This window comes from Pyrgilauda ruficollis, unplaced genomic scaffold (genome assembly GCF_017590135.1).
Source record: "Pyrgilauda ruficollis isolate IOZ18807 unplaced genomic scaffold, ASM1759013v1 scaffold13, whole genome shotgun sequence".
NCBI lineage: Eukaryota > Metazoa > Chordata > Aves > Passeriformes > Passeridae > Pyrgilauda > Pyrgilauda ruficollis.
This window is the reverse complement of record NW_024511432.1, coordinates 600718-618219: the sequence shown is the minus strand read 5'-3', so window position 1 is coordinate 618219 and position 17502 is coordinate 600718. Positions and strand designations below refer to the sequence as shown.

Below are 17502 nucleotides of genomic sequence, written 5' to 3'. Positions count from 1 at the left end.
GCTGCGGGAGAGGGGGAGGGGAAAAAAAAGGAGGAAACCATGTTTTGCCCCGTGTGAGGATCGAACTCACGACCTTCAGATTATGAGACTGACGCGCTACCTACTGCGCTAACGAGGCTCCTCGAGAAGCAGCCTCGCGGGCAGGGTTCTTGTTCCTGCCCTCCGCCTCCCCGGCCCTTCCCGGTGCTCGTGTCTTCACCGCCATTCCCGGGGTGCTGCCTGAGAAACCTCTTCCGGTACAAAAATCTCCTTCTCTGCGCCTCTTTTGATTGTTTCGTTCTTTTTTCCCCCACTCCTTCTTTTCCCTGCTTTTCTGCCAGACCTCAGATTTTTTGCAAATGGCTCCTCTTTCCCGCAGTGTTCTGCAAGAAATATCTAAGGTTATGTATTTTTTTTCCTATCTTTTTAAATTTATTTTGGAAATGGATCCTTTTTATTCCATGTTTTTCTGCAAAACAGCTGCAGAGTCCTTTGGGGTTTTTAAGCATCCTCATCCTGCTGGCCAGGAATAGACTGTGAGGGCTGTGCTGACAACAGGCTCACGAGGAAATCAAGTTGCTTCCACATAATTAACAAAAATTAGAGCCAGCCTCGTTTGCTGTGAACAGACGCTGTTCAGCTGGGATTTCTGCAGTGGAATGAGCTCTCTGCTCTCAGAGAGTGCTCAGCACAAGAGGGTCCCCAGTGATGCTGGCTGATGTGCTGCCCTGAATCCTAATGGAGGGGCCTCACCCTCAGCGAGGGTCCCACGGATGCAGTCGCCATGACAATCGAGCAACAAATCCCCAAACTGGCAGAAGACGGAAAAAAACAGAGATTGAATTGATGCAGAAAGTCTGAGAGCATCGCCCACGAGAATCGCTGCAGGGAGGCTGCTCTGCAGAGCAAGGAGCTGGCAGAGGATGGAGGAGGAACACACCTTTGGACACCGTAGAATTCCACAATGGTTTGGCTGGGAAGGGACCTTAAAATCATCCCATTCACCCCCTGCCATGGCAGGGACACCTCCCAATGTCCCTGGTTGCTCCCAGCCCTGTCCAGCCTGGCCTTGGGCACTGCCAGGGATCCAGGGGCAGCCACAGCTGCTCTGGGCACCCTGGGGACAATTCCCCCCCAATATCCCATCCATCCCTGCCCTCTGGCAGTGGGAGCCATTCCCTGTGTCCTGTCCCTCCATCCCTTGTCCCCAGTCCCTCTCCAGCTCTCCTGGAGCCCCTTCAGGCCCTGGAAGGGCTCTGAGCTCTCCCTGGAGCCTTCTCCCCTCCAGGTGGGCACCCCCAGCTCTCCCAGCCTGGCTCCAGAGCACAGTTTTCCCAGCTTTTGGAGCATTTTTCTGGCTTCTCTGGACTCTCTCCAGCGGCTCCACATCCTCCTTACATTGAGGGCTCCAGGGCTGGACACAGAGCTCCAGTGGGATTTCATGAAAAAGAGGGGAGCATCACGTCCTTGTCCTACTGCTCACCAGACCAGATGAGATGCTTGAGCTGCCCACAGATTTTGCCAGGGGTCTGATGGGCAGCTGTTGTCAGGGTCAGGAAATGCTGATTCCCAAGGATCTGGATATGGGATGATGACACGATGAGCCCAGGCTGCCTGGCTCATGGTACAAACAACACTGCTCCAGCCCTGGGATGAGTAAATGCCCAGCTTCTCCCAGGCTGAACCTCTGCATTCCACCCCCTGACTGCCCACAGGCAGGATGAGGTGTCATTTTTAGTGCTGTGCTAATCCTTTAGGGCCTCAGTGATGGACAAATGGAGTGCCCACAGTTCTGATTACATCACAAAAAGCTGCTCCAAGCATCTAAACCAAGGCACATGAGCAGTGAGTCATGTAAACCAAACATGAAACCTTTGGAAATATGGCCAGAGCTGTTTTCCACCTGTAGGGAATCACGTGGCTTTTCCCACGTTACATTATGCTCAGCTGGTATTTAAAGGTTCTGACACAGCTTTGGAGGCCTTGTCATGTCTGTTTGTTTAGGAAGTGATGGATTCATGGAGGGGACAGGGGAAAGTACTGATGGCAAGGATTTTTGTGTGAATGAAACAAAAGATGTCCTGGGTGACATTGCCTGGAGCAGGACCATGGCAGTCTGCAGCACACACATGCTTTCCCCTCTTTTGCTTTTGTATTTTTATCTGAACTTTGTTCTTTTTCCTTTCCCACTGAATGCTCCTGCTGCCTAATCACCCTACAACCTTCTCTCCTTTCCCTCACCCACCTGACCCCTATAACCTGACACCACAGTCTTGGCTCTGTGGGTGCTGAGCCACATTTCTCATCCATCAGATTTCCCTTGGCCCACTGACCCCCTTTCCAGTCCAAGCCAGCAGAAGGCAGGACTGGAAAGGGCTGGGATGGACAGTCCATCACAAATCCATGCCAATTCCCACACAGCCCCATTGCCTCGTGCTGATTTCCTGCAGATGAGGAAGGGCAAAGGGAAAAGGCAGAGCCCACCTCCATGCCACAATGATGCCAGCCAGAGCCCAGCAAAGCCCGAGGCAAAGCTCCCAGTGCTCCAAGTGACCATGTTTCCCCTTCTGACAGGACAGAGTGAGGGAATCCCAGCTCTTCATCACATCAGAGAGGAGAAATAATTGCTGTCTCCAATTTCCAGTGCTGTTCTTCTGGAGCAACACACAACAGCTTTGGAGCCTGGGCACATCCAAGGTCCTTGAGGCCCAGAAGGTGGAGACCTGGTGTGCAACAGGGAGGTTATAACTGAATATCACCTTCAACTTCAGTCATCAAAGCCTAAAATTGCTGCTTTCTCCCCTATCTCACCAAATCCATCATCTGAATCAAGCAGCTTTGTTTGTGACAGTAGGGAAAACAGGAGAAGTGCGTTATCATCATCTGCCATCCTCTGTGGCACTGTCTGAGCACCTTCCTTGGAAAACATTCCAGAGTAATGGCCCGGAGCTCTCCAGTGCTGCTGTCTGAGGGAGGCAGCTCGCAGCCCTTACCACAGGGCTCTTGGAAAAGGATGTAGCAAAAGGGGAAATGTTATTGTTTCATTTCCCCTCAGCAATTAAGGAGCTGACGCAGCTCTCTCTGTAGTCAATTAGTCTTCACGCTCACTAAAGGGCTTTGGATGGGTCCCAAAGTTAGTGTCCTCATTTTCTGTAATCCTGGAAGTGTTTATGCCTTCCCAGGCTCGGAGAGGGGATGAGCCAGCTGATGGCATATCCAGCCAATTACAACCAGAACAACGAGGGGAGAATGATTTATTTTCCATTTGGCAAGAGGGACAGAAAAGTATGGCAAGGCAGGCCGAGACAGATGAACAAAGCCTGTCTGCAAGCCCTGTTTGCCACAGAGAGTATTTGCAGCATGTTTTTTTGGCATGAGCCTACACTGAGATTTCTGCTTTGTAATAAAAAACAAAGACTGCTCCTGCCTCCTAAAAAACTGCTCCCATCCTTGGAGGGAGGACACATCAAAGAGAGAACATCCCAATAGAAAGGTTGAAGAATTTTGCTTTGATTTTTCTGATGTGTGTATTTTTTTTCAAGCTGGAAAACAGCTCTTCTTGTCCTGGGTCTATGATTTCCCACTTCCTTGTTTTGTGGATATCTATCTCACCAGATTTGCAGGATAAACAGCATTGGACAGGCTGGGCTGTTCAGAGAAAATCCAGAGTAAAGCTTCTGATGGCTCAGGAAGTGGTCACATCCTTCTGCTTTAGAGCAGAGCTCCGTGCCCTCTCTGTAACTGGCTCCCCACTGCCAGAGGGCAGGGATAGATGGGATATTGGGAAGGAATTCTTCCCCAGGAGGGTGGTGAGACCCTGGAACAGGTTCCCAGAGAAGCTGTGAGTGCCTCATGCCTGGAAGTGCCCCTGGACAGGGCTTGGAGACACCTGGGATAGTGGAAGGTGTCCCTACCTGGCTGGAGGTGGCACTGAATGGGCTTTAAGGTCCCTTCCAAGACAAATCTTTAAGATCACTTCCAGCCTTCCAACCCCAACATTCCATGATTCTATGGCTTATGGAAGAGGGTATGATCTTTCTTCAACGTGCTGTCCTTGCTTCCATGAGGAATCAGTCAATCTAAGTGCCTGGAGTCACCCAAGACATCACAGCACTTCTACCACAAGCAGTTCTTTTCCCTCCAGCTTTGGCCCCAGTCCAGCCTGAACAATTTACTTCTGTTCAACACCTGGAGCAGCTCAGCTGGCAGAAGGATTCTCCTGCTCTGGAGGGGTCAGGTGTTGGGGTGCTATTCCTGGCTGCTGCTCCGTGGTTGTGCAACCCCAGGCAGCTCTCAACGTCAGCGAGGAGAGTGTTTCCTGAACCACAGGCAACGCAGTGCTCAGTTAATATTTGAACACGTGGGGGATTGCTGCAATCCTAGGAGTACCAAAAACCAGGGGAAGACCTTGTTACACGCTGTGTTATTCCACGGTTTCCCCGCCCTGCCTCCCGCGCTCGCGCTGTCGCTGCGGCTTGCCAAGACGTTATGGATTTTCTGAGTGAAATCAGTACACAAACACAGCTCAGTGCTGCTTACACCAACCGACTCACCGTGTTCCATCAAGCAACATCTCCCATTTCAAACCTGATCCTGGAGCCAAGAGCTGTTTGCTGGAACGGCAGGAACGGCAGGAACTGACGTCAGTTATGGTACCCAGCAATGATGTCTTGGGCAATCCTTCTTGCAGGGGGAGTGCAGGGAGTTTTTTTAGCCAAACATTCTATGAAAATGATGTTTTTGTGATGACACTGTGCACATCTGTGTGTTAGCTTGGATTTACCACGCAAAAAAAGTGTGTCTAATAGTCTAGAACATGTGATATTCCAAAAGACAGTGCTGTGCTCCCACTGAGGGACGGGCTCAGCTGTTGTCAGACCTCAGAGAAAACCCACCCAGGCAAAATGTGGGGCTCCTCTCTAGCTTCCCTTCTCTCAAATTACACTTTCCTACCCCCAAAACAGATATTCTGCCATTTTCACCACTTCTTCCTTAAGTACTCCTGACTCAGAAGGTGAAATTTGAAGTGTGGGAATTTGTTCTTAAGGGTAGCCACCATCTTGAGGCAAATTTAAGATGAAAACTTCCCAGAAGAGTTATTTTAAGGCACTGCAAACAATTCTCTACAGTTGGATTCTGCCTGAAAATCTCCAATAGCAGCTGGGTAATGGCTGCATACTTATAAAAAAACCAAACCCACATTAATCTTGAGCTGAGCTGGATCGATAAGAACAATTTGTGAGCAAAGAACTGAGGGGAGGTATTTGAATTCAGGTTGAAATGCAAGTTATTATCAGCACAGTGTCCTTCCTTTTATTTTATGGGGCTTTTCTCTCCTTGTTCCTGGTGAATTTAATACTGCTGACAGCTGCTGAGCTCCCAGCCCCACACACTGAGTGCTGTCTTCCAGGAAGGGTGCAGCACTGCAGAGGAACAGCTTTGTCTGTTCCTTGGGAAAAAAAAAAAATCCTTTTCAGTCCTGTTGTACCAGAAAAATGAGGGGATGATTTATTATTCTGAATGTGAAATACACTCGTTTCATTGTGAGGCAGCTCATGTGGGAAAAAAATAGGAAAAGTGGGAGTTTTTCCCAAGGGAAATGCTGTGAATATCAGCCACGGTTTGGAGTCACTGTTCATACTGGATTTAAAAAAAAAACAAAAAACACCAACCCAGCCTTGTGGAAGATAGAACCCTTGGGAAAACCTGTGGTGCTTTTTTTTTTTACTTAGTATTTAGTCTGGTGTATTAGGTGCAGACAGGAGGATCTGAGCTGGAATCCAAACCCAGCCTGTGCTCTAACCTGCTTTGTAAATTTGGGAAATCACATCTCCTTTGCCTCATGCAAAACTAGGGCTGACAGGGATTGCAGGGGATTATTTACCCCATCCTTCTCCCTGAGATCAGAACGATTCTCCCTGAACTCTTCAGAGCAGATGTTTTACTAATTTCTCGTTAAATAAAAACATCCAAAGGTGATTATTCCATTTCTTTCCTAGGGAATTTCTTCTGGTGCTCTACAATTCTTACCCTTAGCCCAGTCCCTAATTTCTATGGTTTTTTCCAAGCTGTAAGCTCATTATTTCTCATCGTGGTCCCACAGCAAGCAGGGAAGAGCTAATTCCCTCCCGCTCTGCAGAAACCTTTTGCATATTTGAAGACTATGTAATGTCCCCTTTGGGTTAAGGCTCCTCTTCCTCAGCCTAAATGCTTTGTAAAGTGTTCTAAGGCCAGGATAAAAACGCTCTGTGGCTCCATTTTTGAAGGGCTCTGTTCCAGCGCCGTCGCCGAGCCTGAAGCCAAAGCATTTTCCAAAGCAGCGTTTTCTCACCAGGGCTGGGGAGCTGTGCTGAGGCAGAGCTGATCCCAAAGGCTGTGTCCATGCTGTCATTCCAACTGCTCCTAACACCTTCCTCAAATCCAGACTCGCCAACTGTCTGTGCTGTCGACACGCAGACACGGGCGAGGGCTGAGCTGAGGAGGGAAAGGTCAGGCGAGTCTCGGTGTGGATCTAAGTTTCCTTCTCACAGTCTCTGCAGATTATTTATGAGAGGAGCATGTGATAGCCCAGCCTGTCAGCAGATACTCTGATTGTGGCTCTCCCCAAGCACCATATGGATGCTTTCAGCCGGAGCTGCAGCCCTGCTAACAGTCGGCTTGTGGATGCAAACCACACGGCACACAGAGCCCGGAATTGTCAGCCCTGACACCAGGACACCAGCACCTGTACACCCCAAAAATAACATTATGGGCTTTCATCCTCCTGCCTTCAGCCCCCAGACACAATTCTGAGAGTATGGTGGAATTTCCTCAGCCTGGAAAATGTTTTTTTTTAAAAGGCAGGCATTTAAATAAAGAAGAGTCCTGTTGACACAGAAATTTGGGATTGCTGGCTTAGCAATGTATCAGTGTTCTGCTGGTCATCCATGCCTCACCTGCTATCCCTGCACAGTGATGTGATGGACAGAGCAAACACACACCTCAGGGCTGTATTTCCTTGTTAGTCACATCTTTAATGGCCTCATAATGACAGGCCACTGGAACTGCATGACCCTGAATCACAAAATTAGGTCATGAACCCAGATTCCTTTGTGTGAGTGCAAATTCACTCCAACTTCAATGCTCCACCCCAAAAAATGCAAAACCACTGATAACCCCTAAGATGCTTAGAAAGCTGTCCTTTTCCCTGTACTCCTAAGGAGAGTCCTGGTCACAGCTCCTTGTCCCTTGGATTGTACAGCGAGATTGTGCCCTATTGATGCAAAATCATCCTTAAATTCAAAACACGGTGCCAGGAACGTATGTGAGAGAAAGAGAGAGAAAGAGAGATGCAGCTGAAAGGCTCCAGCCAACAGCTTGTGTCAGAAAGCTGCTAAGCAGGAAACAGTTGGGCAGTTTTACTCACAACGTGGTATCTGTGACTGAAGTTGTGATTTAATCAATTCCTCACAAACCGAATGAGACCGGGGGGTGGCTTCCAAGAGAATCGGAGCACCTGCTCCTGAAATTTTATTCTTCCAATGTAAACTCTACGCATATCCATGTCAGTGTGAAGGCAAACTGGTGACAGATCATTGAACTTGCACTTTTGCATGGAGAAAAGTGCTTAAGTGCTCATTTTGAAGGGTCACTCCAAGGTGGCATCCTGCGAGTTCATGGAATAATGGAATACCAGGTTGGAGGGGACCTCAAAGGTCATCTGGCCCAACCTTTCTTGGCAAAAGCACCATCTAGACAAAACAGCTGAATCTTAAAAGTGCCCGACATTGGGGAATCCACCATTTTCCTGGGGAGATTGTTCTTTTTTGTTGCTGAAGGGGAACACGGCCTGGCACCAAGGTGGCCACAGCTGTGTCACTGAGGAGAACACTGCCGGGCACCGAGATGGCCATGGCCGTGTGTCACTGAGGAGAACACGGCCTGGCACAGAGGCAGCCATGGCTGTGTCACTGAGGAGAATACTGCCTGGCACAGAGGAGGCCATGGCTGTGTGTCACTGAGGAGAACACGGCCTGGCACTGAGATGGCCATGGCTGTGTCACTCAGGAGAATACTGCCTGGCACAGAGGAGGCCATGGCTGTGTGTCACTGAGGAGAACACGGCCTGGCACTGAGATGGCCATGGCTGTGTCACTCAGGAGAATACTGCCTGGCACAGAGGAGGCCATGGCTGTGTGTCACTGAGGAGAACACGGCCTGGCACTGAGATGGCCATGGCTGTGTCACTCAGGAGAATACTGCCTGGCACAGAGGAGGCCATGGCTGTGTGTCACTGAGGAGAACACGGCCTGGCACTGAGATGGCCATGGCTGTGTCACTCAGGAGAATACTGCCTGGCACAGAGGAGGCCATGGCTGTGTGTCACTGAGGAGAACACGGCCTGGCACTGAGATGGCCATGGCTGTGTCACTCAGGAGAATACTGCCTGGCACAGAGGAGGCCATGGCTGTGTGTCACTGAGGAGAACACGGCCTGGCACTGAGATGGCCATGGCTGTGTCACTCAGGAGAATACTGCCTGGCACAGAGGAGGCCATGGCTGTGTGTCACTGAGGAGGAACATAGCATGGCACCGAGATGGCCACGGCTGTGTGTCACTGTGGAGAACACTGCCTGGCATAGAGGCGGCCATGGCTGTGTGTCACTGAGGAGAACATGGCCTGGCACTCAGATGGCCATGGCTGTGTCACTGACGAGAACACAGCCTGGCACAGAGGCGGCCGTGGCCGTGCGTCGCTCTGCCAGGCCGCTGTGACATTCCCCCAGCACCAGGGCCGTGTGTCACGGAGCCGGCAGCGCGGCCATGCCGGCGGAGCCCCGTGCCACACTCAAGATGCCGGCGGGGCGAGGCGGAGCCCCGCTGACGCGCTGTCAGCTGACGGCCGAGCGGCCGCGGCGGCGCGGGGGGCGGGCGCCGGCACTCGGAGGTGTCCGCTGCCGCCGCGCAGAGCCGCCGCCGGGCCCGGGCCGAGCGAACGCCGCCATGCCCTCGGAGAAGAGCTTCAAGCAGCGCCGCACCTTCGGTGAGCGCCCCGGGGAGGGACGCGGCGGGGTGCGGCCCGCCGGAGCTCCCGGTGCCGGCGGGGTGCTGGGGGGGATCGCCGGCGTGGGGAGGGGGGCGATGGCGGTGGGAGCAGCGAGGATCCGCGGGCGGCTCCTGCTGACAGCGGGGCCCCGCGGGCGGAGCGGGCCCGGGGCTGCCCCGGTGTCCCGGCCTGCTCGGGGCTGCGGCGGAGTCAAAGCCCGGCCCGTCCTCCCGGGTTGTTTACCCGGGCGGTTCGGGACGTGGGGGTTTTGTGGTGTGGCGAGGTGTGGGGTGGCAGCTGTGCTGCGCCCGGCTGTGGGGGTCTGTGCTTGGGGTGGGGAGATCTCTTCGTGGCATCATCTATTATCGACTGCAAAACTCCCAGGAGCCTGGAAACATCCTCGGCGTGTGTGCCAGGAGCTGGGCCTGCCCTTCCCTCCGGTGTCTGCTCAGTGTCCGGCGGCCTGTGCGCCAGTGGCAGCGGAATTAAAGCTCCGCTGGCAGCCGGTGCCTGGCTCGGGGAGAGGAATTCTGCACCCGGGCAGCCGCCACTGGAGCGGGGCGTGTGGCTCCTGCCTCTGTTTGGCTGTTGAAAACTAGCAGGGCATCGAAAAGAGCTGTGTAATGATGGCTGGGAAAATGAGATTAGTGCCTTTCGAGAAGGAGCAGCCTCGATAGGGCCGTGGCACGCTTCTGTGTGTGCTCAGGATGGGAGCGGAGCAATCAAAGGGCTCGGGATGTGCCCGTGTGTGGCAGTGAGGGAGGCTGAAGCGCTGCGAGGGTAACACGAACTGGCAGCGTAACCTATTTCTGCATGAACTATAAAATCCCGTACGTGAGATGGAATTGGTGGAAGTAATTGATCCAGATTTTCCTTTCTTCCTGCCTTTGGGTTAAAGTCAAGCTGCTTAAGAGAGCTTTGTGATGTGCCCACCCTTGCTTTTGCTGTTGTGCTGAATGTGAGCTGTTCCCTGCAGTGAAGCGGGGAGGATGTGGATCTGACAAAAGTCTGTGTTTATGCCGCCCCTTTTCTCAGAGCCTTCCAAAACTGTTGTTGACCCCATCGCCTGTCAGCAGCCTCTGTGGCAGGTATTAAGTTCAGCTAGGATGGCAGCCAAGCAGTTGCCACTGCAACTACTGTCGTCAGAGAACAGTGTTTATCTGTGGCTGACTGGGGCCTGATTTTGAACACACCACACACAATAATCTCCATGATTTGCCCGGTTTGTGTTCCTTCTACTCCAGGGAGTTCTGCTGAATAACATTGCTGTGAACAAACCTGCTCCAGCTGAAAAGTTAGTGCTTGCCAGGTGGATGGTTGGTCTCACTCCTTCCACGTATCTTTTGTGTTTTTGGTTAATCTTAAAAAGTGTTTTTAACGAGGTGGAACTCTCTGCCCTTGAAGCGCTCCTGCTGGGCTGTGGGAATGTGGCTCGGGATGTGAGGTGGCTTTCAGGTGAAGGCTTTGCATGCTCCTTGCCTGAGTTCTGCTTGATTCACCTGCAGCTTCAAGCGGTGATTCACAGGAGCTGCATTCCTTGCCGGGCTCCTGAGGAGGATGTGCTCCATGGGCACAAACACACACCGAGGGATGTTATTGCTGAGTGTCCTGCCATTAGCATTCCAACGGGGAGCTGGCCCGAGTGCTTCACTCCCTAGGCAGATGTGTGTTCAAGCCCTGATGCAACACTAAATCATCTCTCTCGGAGCTGTTTGGAACCTGAAAACAGCCTGGAAAGCCCCGTCCTGCTGAAGAACAGAGGGCTTAAAACTGAGTTCACTGAATCTGAAAGTAGGCAGGACACACACACACACACACACACACACACACACACGGCAGCCCCTGAAAGCAGCCAGGCTGTTTACTCTGCCTCATGTACTTTAGCCAGGTTCATGATATCTGTTCTATTAATATTTCTGTCTGAGGAGAGGTGAACTTTATCCTGAAAACTGGCACGGAGAGCGGCAAAATGTGTAGGTCCAGCAGAGCCTCCAGCAGCTCCTGCAACAATGGGTGAGGCTGAGTCAAAATAAAACCTGGAATTCGGTAACAGGAGAGCACACAAGGAAAGCTGATGCTGCCAGGCTTGGGCCAGTCTCGGGGCTCAAATAATTGTTGACCATTTCCTCTTCTGGGACCTGACAGAAATAGCACAGGGTATTTAGTTGTTCATTTGGGTGGTGTAACTTGAGGCCTTAAATGTGTGAGGTTAAATGTGTGCTTCAGTGGGCAGAAAGTGAGGGGGTGTGGGGAGGAAAGGATCTCCTTTAACACTTTCTAGGAGTGCCAGGCAGGTACACGCAGCGCTTGTCACCTTGAGTTAAGGAGCAGGGGATCAGCTGTCACAGGAGAGGTTGTACTCCTGATAGTGCTGGCCCATTTGGAAATTGCTTTGCCTGAATTTCCTCTTCTGGCTTCTCCTGACACGTGGTCCCTCTGTTTGCTGGTGGAGAAATAAGGAAATAACAGCATTAACTGTGAATGTTTAAACAGGATTTTTTTGTTTAATCCCTTGCAGAACAAAGAGTGGAAGATGTACGACTGATTCGGGATCAGCATCCCACTAAAATACCAGTAAGTCCAGTTCTTTTAATTGTTTACTTCAGTTTCCAGTCTCATGGTCTTTTTAGCAGTTAGAAAGCTGTGAAAGAGCTGTCCTGAGGAGACCAAATGAAAACCTGGCTGTTCAGGGTGGCTAAGCCTGGATTTCAGGAGCATTCTCAAGCAGCAGTTCTCACGGGTGGTGTGGTGCAGCAAGGTGCTCACAGGGGCTGGAGGAAGTGGCATTTCCGGAGTTTTGCCCTTGTGTTTTGTAACTTGGAAGAAAACCACACCCCAGCTGAGCTCTGAGATCCTCCTGAGCACTCAGCTCTTCTCTCTGTGGTTTTCTTCTCCGAATTAAGAGTCTTCAGAGGCTCACCAAGAAGAGCAGACAGGAGTGTAGAGGCAGCTGCAGATTTGCTCATCAGCCTGTGCTGAGAAGGACAGAAATGTTTTTCTCCTGGGGCAGGCCAGTGCTTAGGTCTCCAGGAATGCTGCTGGGCTGTCCAGCTCACGTTGGATATCACCCCTCACCCTGTCATTCCTCAGCTGCTCAGCTCCAAATGCTGCCCAAGTTTGTATTTTATTTTACTTGCATCCTCAAAGTTAAAAATGCAGAGAATATCCTACAAGCAAAAGGCATGGATTGTGTTCTGTCCCTGGTGAATTCTTCAGCAGAAGGAACTGAATGGGACCCTCAGCCTTTGGCTCTGTGATGAGATTTGGTGACCCCAGTGTGTGGAAATTCTGCTGTGAACCAACTGTTGCAAACTGTCCCCACTTCCTGAGCAAGCTCACTGACAGAAGCTGATGTAGAAACAGAAACTGAAAGGTTTTCACCTTTTCTTGGGCTTTAAACTCCTTCCTTCACTTTGGAGCTGCCACTGCTGCTTCCCTGTGCAGTTGGGCAGAGGAACAAGGAATACTTCACAGCAGGATTTTTAAACTTTTTTGGAATGCTTCATTTTCCCAAAAGGTGCTTTCCTTGCAAATCTGTTTCCTGACAAATATTGCTTTTTCACTCACCTTTCAGAGACCACTTAGCTGTAGTCCCCAAGCTCTGTGACCACAGATTGAAAGCCAGGGATTTATGGCAACACTCTCACTTGAAGTCAGCCATGGACAGGTTCCAACCAAAAATTCAGAGGTACCTAAGGAACTTGCTGGAGATGTGGTGATGCAAACTCCCAGCTATCCCTGCTGGGATCCCTGGAGTCTTGCAGGGCCAGTCACTGCCTCGTTATTGTCATTAGCAGTTCTGGATGAGATAAGGTGGCAATGTCATACCAGATAATAAATCCCTCCTGTGCTGTCAACATCCTCCATTCTGCTGTTAGAAATATCTACTGCTTAAAAATAGTGGGGCTTTGTTACCCAGAATGAGCCAGCATTTATTTCAACTGATGTAAGGCTCTTTCTCTGGTAGAATTCAATCAACGTCTCTTCACCTGTGCAGCTTTTTAGGATCAACACAGCCAGACCCCGTGAGCATGGAGAGGATCCAAGGGACTGGTGTCACGTAGCTGCTGTTGACTGAAAGTCAACAAACCCCACATGGCCCTGGAAACGGGAGCACACGAGTTCTGAGATCACTTCTTAAAAGCAGGAACTACCTTCAGTTGCTGGGCAGGGTGTTCCTTAAATTGGGAAATCTGCAGTTTCTCTGTGAATTAAGTGGTTATTACACAGCAGTCCTGGCAGAGCTACTGGTTCCTGAGCATGCTTGAGGAAATTTTCTCCTTAATTTGGAAATTGGAGGGTTTATACCCTGCCAAAGTAGCTTTTTCTCATGTATCCGAAGGAACCATGGGAGGTGAATGGAACAGCAGAGTCATCTGGAGTAGTGGTTCTTAAAGAGATGGCCTGAAACTGGAGAAATTCCAGAGACAACTGCTTGATCTGGCAGACTTCTGTAGCAGCACAAACCCCTGGTCAGCCACTGCAGTGTGTTTGAGGGAAGTGGGCTTGCTCTTTCCTTGGATTTCCTTGTTGCTGGGTTAAATGATTGCAGCAAAGGAACTCTTTTAAAATTGCACTGAAGCTGTGCATGTGTGCTGTAAAATCCCTGTGTGTTACCCCTCTGTGCACTGGCTCTTGCAAACAACAGAGGAGCACGTGAAGGTAATTAATTCTCAGGGAAACACACAATTGTTTGGGTTGGAAAAGACATTTAAGGTAATTGAGGCCAACCATGAATTGCTGCTGTTCAGCCTGGAGATGCTGCATTCAGAGATGAAGGGAAATGGAGCAGGATGGGGAGATGAGGGCACAGTGTTCCTGCCTTTCACACATTCTGCTTTTTGTGTTTCTTCTCAGGTGATCATTGAAAGGTACAAGGGGGAGAAGCAGCTTCCAGTTTTGGATAAGACCAAGTTCCTGGTGCCAGATCATGTCAACATGAGCGAGCTAATCAAAATTATCAGGTAGTATTGCTGGGATTCCAGTGTGAACTGATCAACCTCAGAGTGTGATGCTCTGTTAATTCCCCCCCTGGTCCACTTGGGAGGTTTAAATGGAAAATTCATCAAATGAGCACTAGGACAAATCCAGGAGAAGGTGTTTTCCTTTTGCTTTGCTGGAAAAACCCCACTCTGAAGAGAGCTGGGCTGGTAGTCTGCCTCCAAGAGAAATAACATTCCCAGAGCTGTAGGAGGGAGTGTGGGGCTGTGAATCCCTGGCTGCCATGGGTCCTTCTGCCCAGCACTTCCTGCTTGGCTATTTTGGGATGCCTCCTCTCTTCTGCCACGGATTCCCCCTGGGGAGTGGCTGCCTCTTCCCACCCACTGGGAAGGGGAGTTTGGGCTCAGAGCCAGAGCTCTGCTCTGGCTGCTGCCTGGGGATGCTCTTGGCATCCTTTGGGAACTGGAGTTTCCCTCAGTGACAGCACTGAGGCCTGGGAAACACCAGCTCAGACCAGAGTGTTTCTGCCCTGGCTGCTTGCTCAGCTTACAGGAAAGGCAGAGGGAAACAGCCCCAAGTGGAAGTTGTGTGGTCAGAAATTCTGCTAGAAGTGCATCTCTGCTGGCTCAGCAGCAGGGTTTGGTTAGGAAGGGTTCTCCAGAAGTGAGCAGCAAACCATTGTTTTGTGATGGTCATGCTGCAGCAGGAGCTGGTTCATGCAGGCCATGGGCTGTGGGAGTTGTCCAAACAAAAATGTCACAGGAAAATCCAACTCCTGCAGGAGGAAAAAAGGCAGAGAGGGCTTTGGAGACAGGAACCAGGTTGCTCAAGTCTTCCAGAGTTTCTCAGGAACGTGAAAGCCCCTGGGCAAAGAAGTTAACTGCAGGGTGAAGGATTTTCCCTTTTTTCTCTGGCTTTACTGTTAATAAATAACTTGGTACCGGCCAGACTTGGGCCTCAGCCAGCTCCAGTGATGCACAGCAAAGCCCATCCTTCCCAAACCTTGGAGAGCTGCTGCTTTCCCTCAGCCTGCTGTCTCTGCTGTGATGAGTCTGGCTTTGGAAAGGTCCCTGTCCAGGGCTGTGGTTGGGAGCTAAATAAATCCCTGTTTCCAGCTGCTGCTGCCCCTCAGCAGCGAGTGGAAGCAGCAGGAAGCTCTCCTGATCTATTCTTTCCTTGCTTTGGTGGCAGCTCCACACTCCTGAGCTGCTATTGCTCACTTGGTTCATCCAGTGGGAAGAGCTGCTCTCTGCAGACCTGCTCTGCAGGAGGCAGTTTAGCAGGAACACCCATTTCCCCCCAGCTGGAATGATCCAAGGGAAATCCAGAAATCAGCTGTTTCCTGTGCCAGGCAGTTTGTGCAGCCAGTGGCTCCCTGCCCTTCCCACCATGCTTTCCCTGGGAGGGAGAGAGGGAGGAGGAGAGGGAGCAAGATGCTCCAAGGTTAAACCCAGGCTGTTACAGAGCTGGTGACAAAGTGAATTTAAAAGTTGCCCAGGTTTTGCAAGGAAGCTCTTCCCATCTTTCCAGTCTTCCCAAGGATCTCTGGGTTTTCATTCCAGTGAGCTGCAAGCCAAAGGTCCCTGGTTATGCCAGGGGTGCTTCTTCCCAGTCCTTCCAGTTCAATGGAATTCTGGAATGCAGCTTTTCCCCTGAGTGAGGGCCCTGCCAGTGGATGCACCTGCCTGGATTGCCTGGATTTAGTAGAGGGATTCAGTCCAGTTTTGAGGGACAGGGCTGGGTGGGGACATGCAGGGAAACGGTGCCCATGACAGAGGCTGGAATGAGATGACCTTCATTTAAATCCTTCCACCCCAAACCATTCCCTGGCTCTCTGCTATCACCTTGCTGCTGTCAGTGCTGATGAGGACTGTCCGTGTCCATCTGTCCTTTGTCCCCCTTTCCCCTCACCCCTCCCAGGCGACGCCTGCAGCTGAACTCCAACCAGGCCTTCTTCCTGCTGGTGAACGGGCACAGCATGGTGAGCGTGTCCACGCCCATCTCCGAGGTGTACGAGAGCGAGAAGGACGAGGATGGCTTCCTGTACATGGTCTACGCCTCCCAGGAGACCTTTGGAGCACCAGCCTCCGCCTAGGACACGCCACTGGCCCTAGCCTAGGATTTGGGTTGACCCTTGGCCATCACCCCCACTCTGCCCCACACACCCCCAGGGAAAGAACCGGATGTCACCTACGCTCTCAGTCCTTAGCATAGTCTTGCTTTAGCAGGTGTCTCATCTCACCTTGCCTTGTTTGTGACTATTAAACAGTACAGACGAGCACCTCCAGCTTTGAAACCTGCCCTAATAATATTCCACACAGGCACATTTACAGGTCTGGACCTGAACAAAAGGAGCCCAATTGTGCATGTGACACTTGCAGAGAAAGGGACACTCGATTTACTTTTAACAAGCAAACAGGCACCAGGGAGGAACTAAAGTGTTTCCCGTGAGTTTGCTGGAAAATCTCCCTACGATTCTTTAAATTTTTTGGTTTTAAATGGGAAGGTTTCTCATGAGAGCAATTGCATTTTAATATTCCAAAGGGGAGCTTTTTCTTCTGCAGCTCCATCAGACTCGTGTCAGCGCTGCAGGGAGTTAAGGCAAGTGCTCGGGGTGAGCTGGGGAAGGACAACTCTTTGTGTCTCCGGTTTTTGGGCACCGCGCGCTCGGGGCGGTGCCGCTTTCTGGAATACTCATACCAAACACCACAGCTTTATCGTAGTTTTAGGAAGTGTCTAACTGTAAAATGCACACCCGAAGAGGTAACACTGAAATAAACTCCAGTCTGTTAAGAATTCCCAATCCCTGTGTGTTCATCTGAGCTGGCTTCCAGTGATCCATAGGATCCTGCCCCTAGCCCGGAGGTCGGCCGTTCCCGTGCCTGGCAATCGGGAGGAGCAGCTCAGGGCCGAGAGTCGACGAACAAATGCTTTGTGGCACGGCTGGAGGCTCCTGTGTCCCGGGCAGGGAGCAGGCTGTGCGGAGGGGAGCTCTCCCGTGGGACAAACCTGTGTTTCTCTAGTGCTGTCAGCGAGGCGTGGCGGGATCCCCGCGGTGTCCGTGTGTCCCCGGTGTCACCGGCAGCCCGGCTCTGGCGGGGACAGAAGCAATACTACAGCGCCTGGCACTGCGCGGGGTGCACGCGTTGTACCTCCTCCACCTTGTACCTCCTCCACTCTTTGCATGCATCTCCTTTTCCCGGGGCCCCCTGCCCGTTTTTTATTGTCCTTTGTGTTTTTACTCCGACGTGAACTTTTCGATGCAGCTTGTTCTCTGTTTAGTTCTGTTCGTGTAAGAACTCGTTTAACTCATAACTGACAACTGTACTTGTAATTACGACGTGATCGACTGATATTCCTGTACAAATGTTGCTTTTTTAAAATTAATACAGTGCTGATATGGATGGATTACATCCCAACTTAATTCCGGCTCGTGTGGTTATTCCTAGGCATTTTCACAGCAAAATAATTAAAGGAATTAAAAATAATTCCCTGCTACTGCCAAGCTGGAGAAGCCCCCACACAGCTGAATCCCTTTAAATGAATGCCAATACCAA

At 51.1% G+C, this 17502-nt stretch overlaps 1 protein-coding gene and 1 non-coding gene across 2 annotated transcripts; one reads left to right on the top strand and one right to left on the bottom strand.

The window, feature by feature from the left end:
- Positions 1–45: 45 nt before the first annotated feature.
- Positions 46–118, bottom strand: TRNAM-CAU. Its single transcript has one exon. It is a non-coding gene; the product is annotated as a tRNA-Met (tRNA).
- An 8726-nt stretch (positions 119–8844) lies between these two features.
- On the top strand, positions 8845–17369 carry MAP1LC3B (microtubule associated protein 1 light chain 3 beta). Its single transcript, XM_041458991.1, has 4 exons — positions 8845–9001; positions 11523–11578; positions 13862–13968; positions 15866–17369. The coding sequence occupies exons 1-4, from the start codon at positions 8962–8964 to the stop codon at positions 16038–16040; spliced, it is 378 nt and encodes a 125-aa protein (XP_041314925.1). The 5' UTR covers positions 8845–8961; the 3' UTR covers positions 16041–17369.
- Positions 17370–17502: the final 133 nt, after the last annotated feature.

Bases quoted from the DNA above. Each gene is read 5' to 3' on its own strand.
- MAP1LC3B (XM_041458991.1), top strand. From the start codon at position 8,962: ATGCCCTCGGAGAAGAGCTTCAAGCAGCGCCGCACCTTCG. The intron at 9,002-11,522 runs GTGAGCGCCCCG...AATCCCTTGCAG, and splicing joins CAAGCAGCGCCGCACCTTCG to AACAAAGAGTGGAAGATGTA. The intron at 13,969-15,865 runs GTAGTATTGCTG...CACCCCTCCCAG, and splicing joins GAGCTAATCAAAATTATCAG to GCGACGCCTGCAGCTGAACT.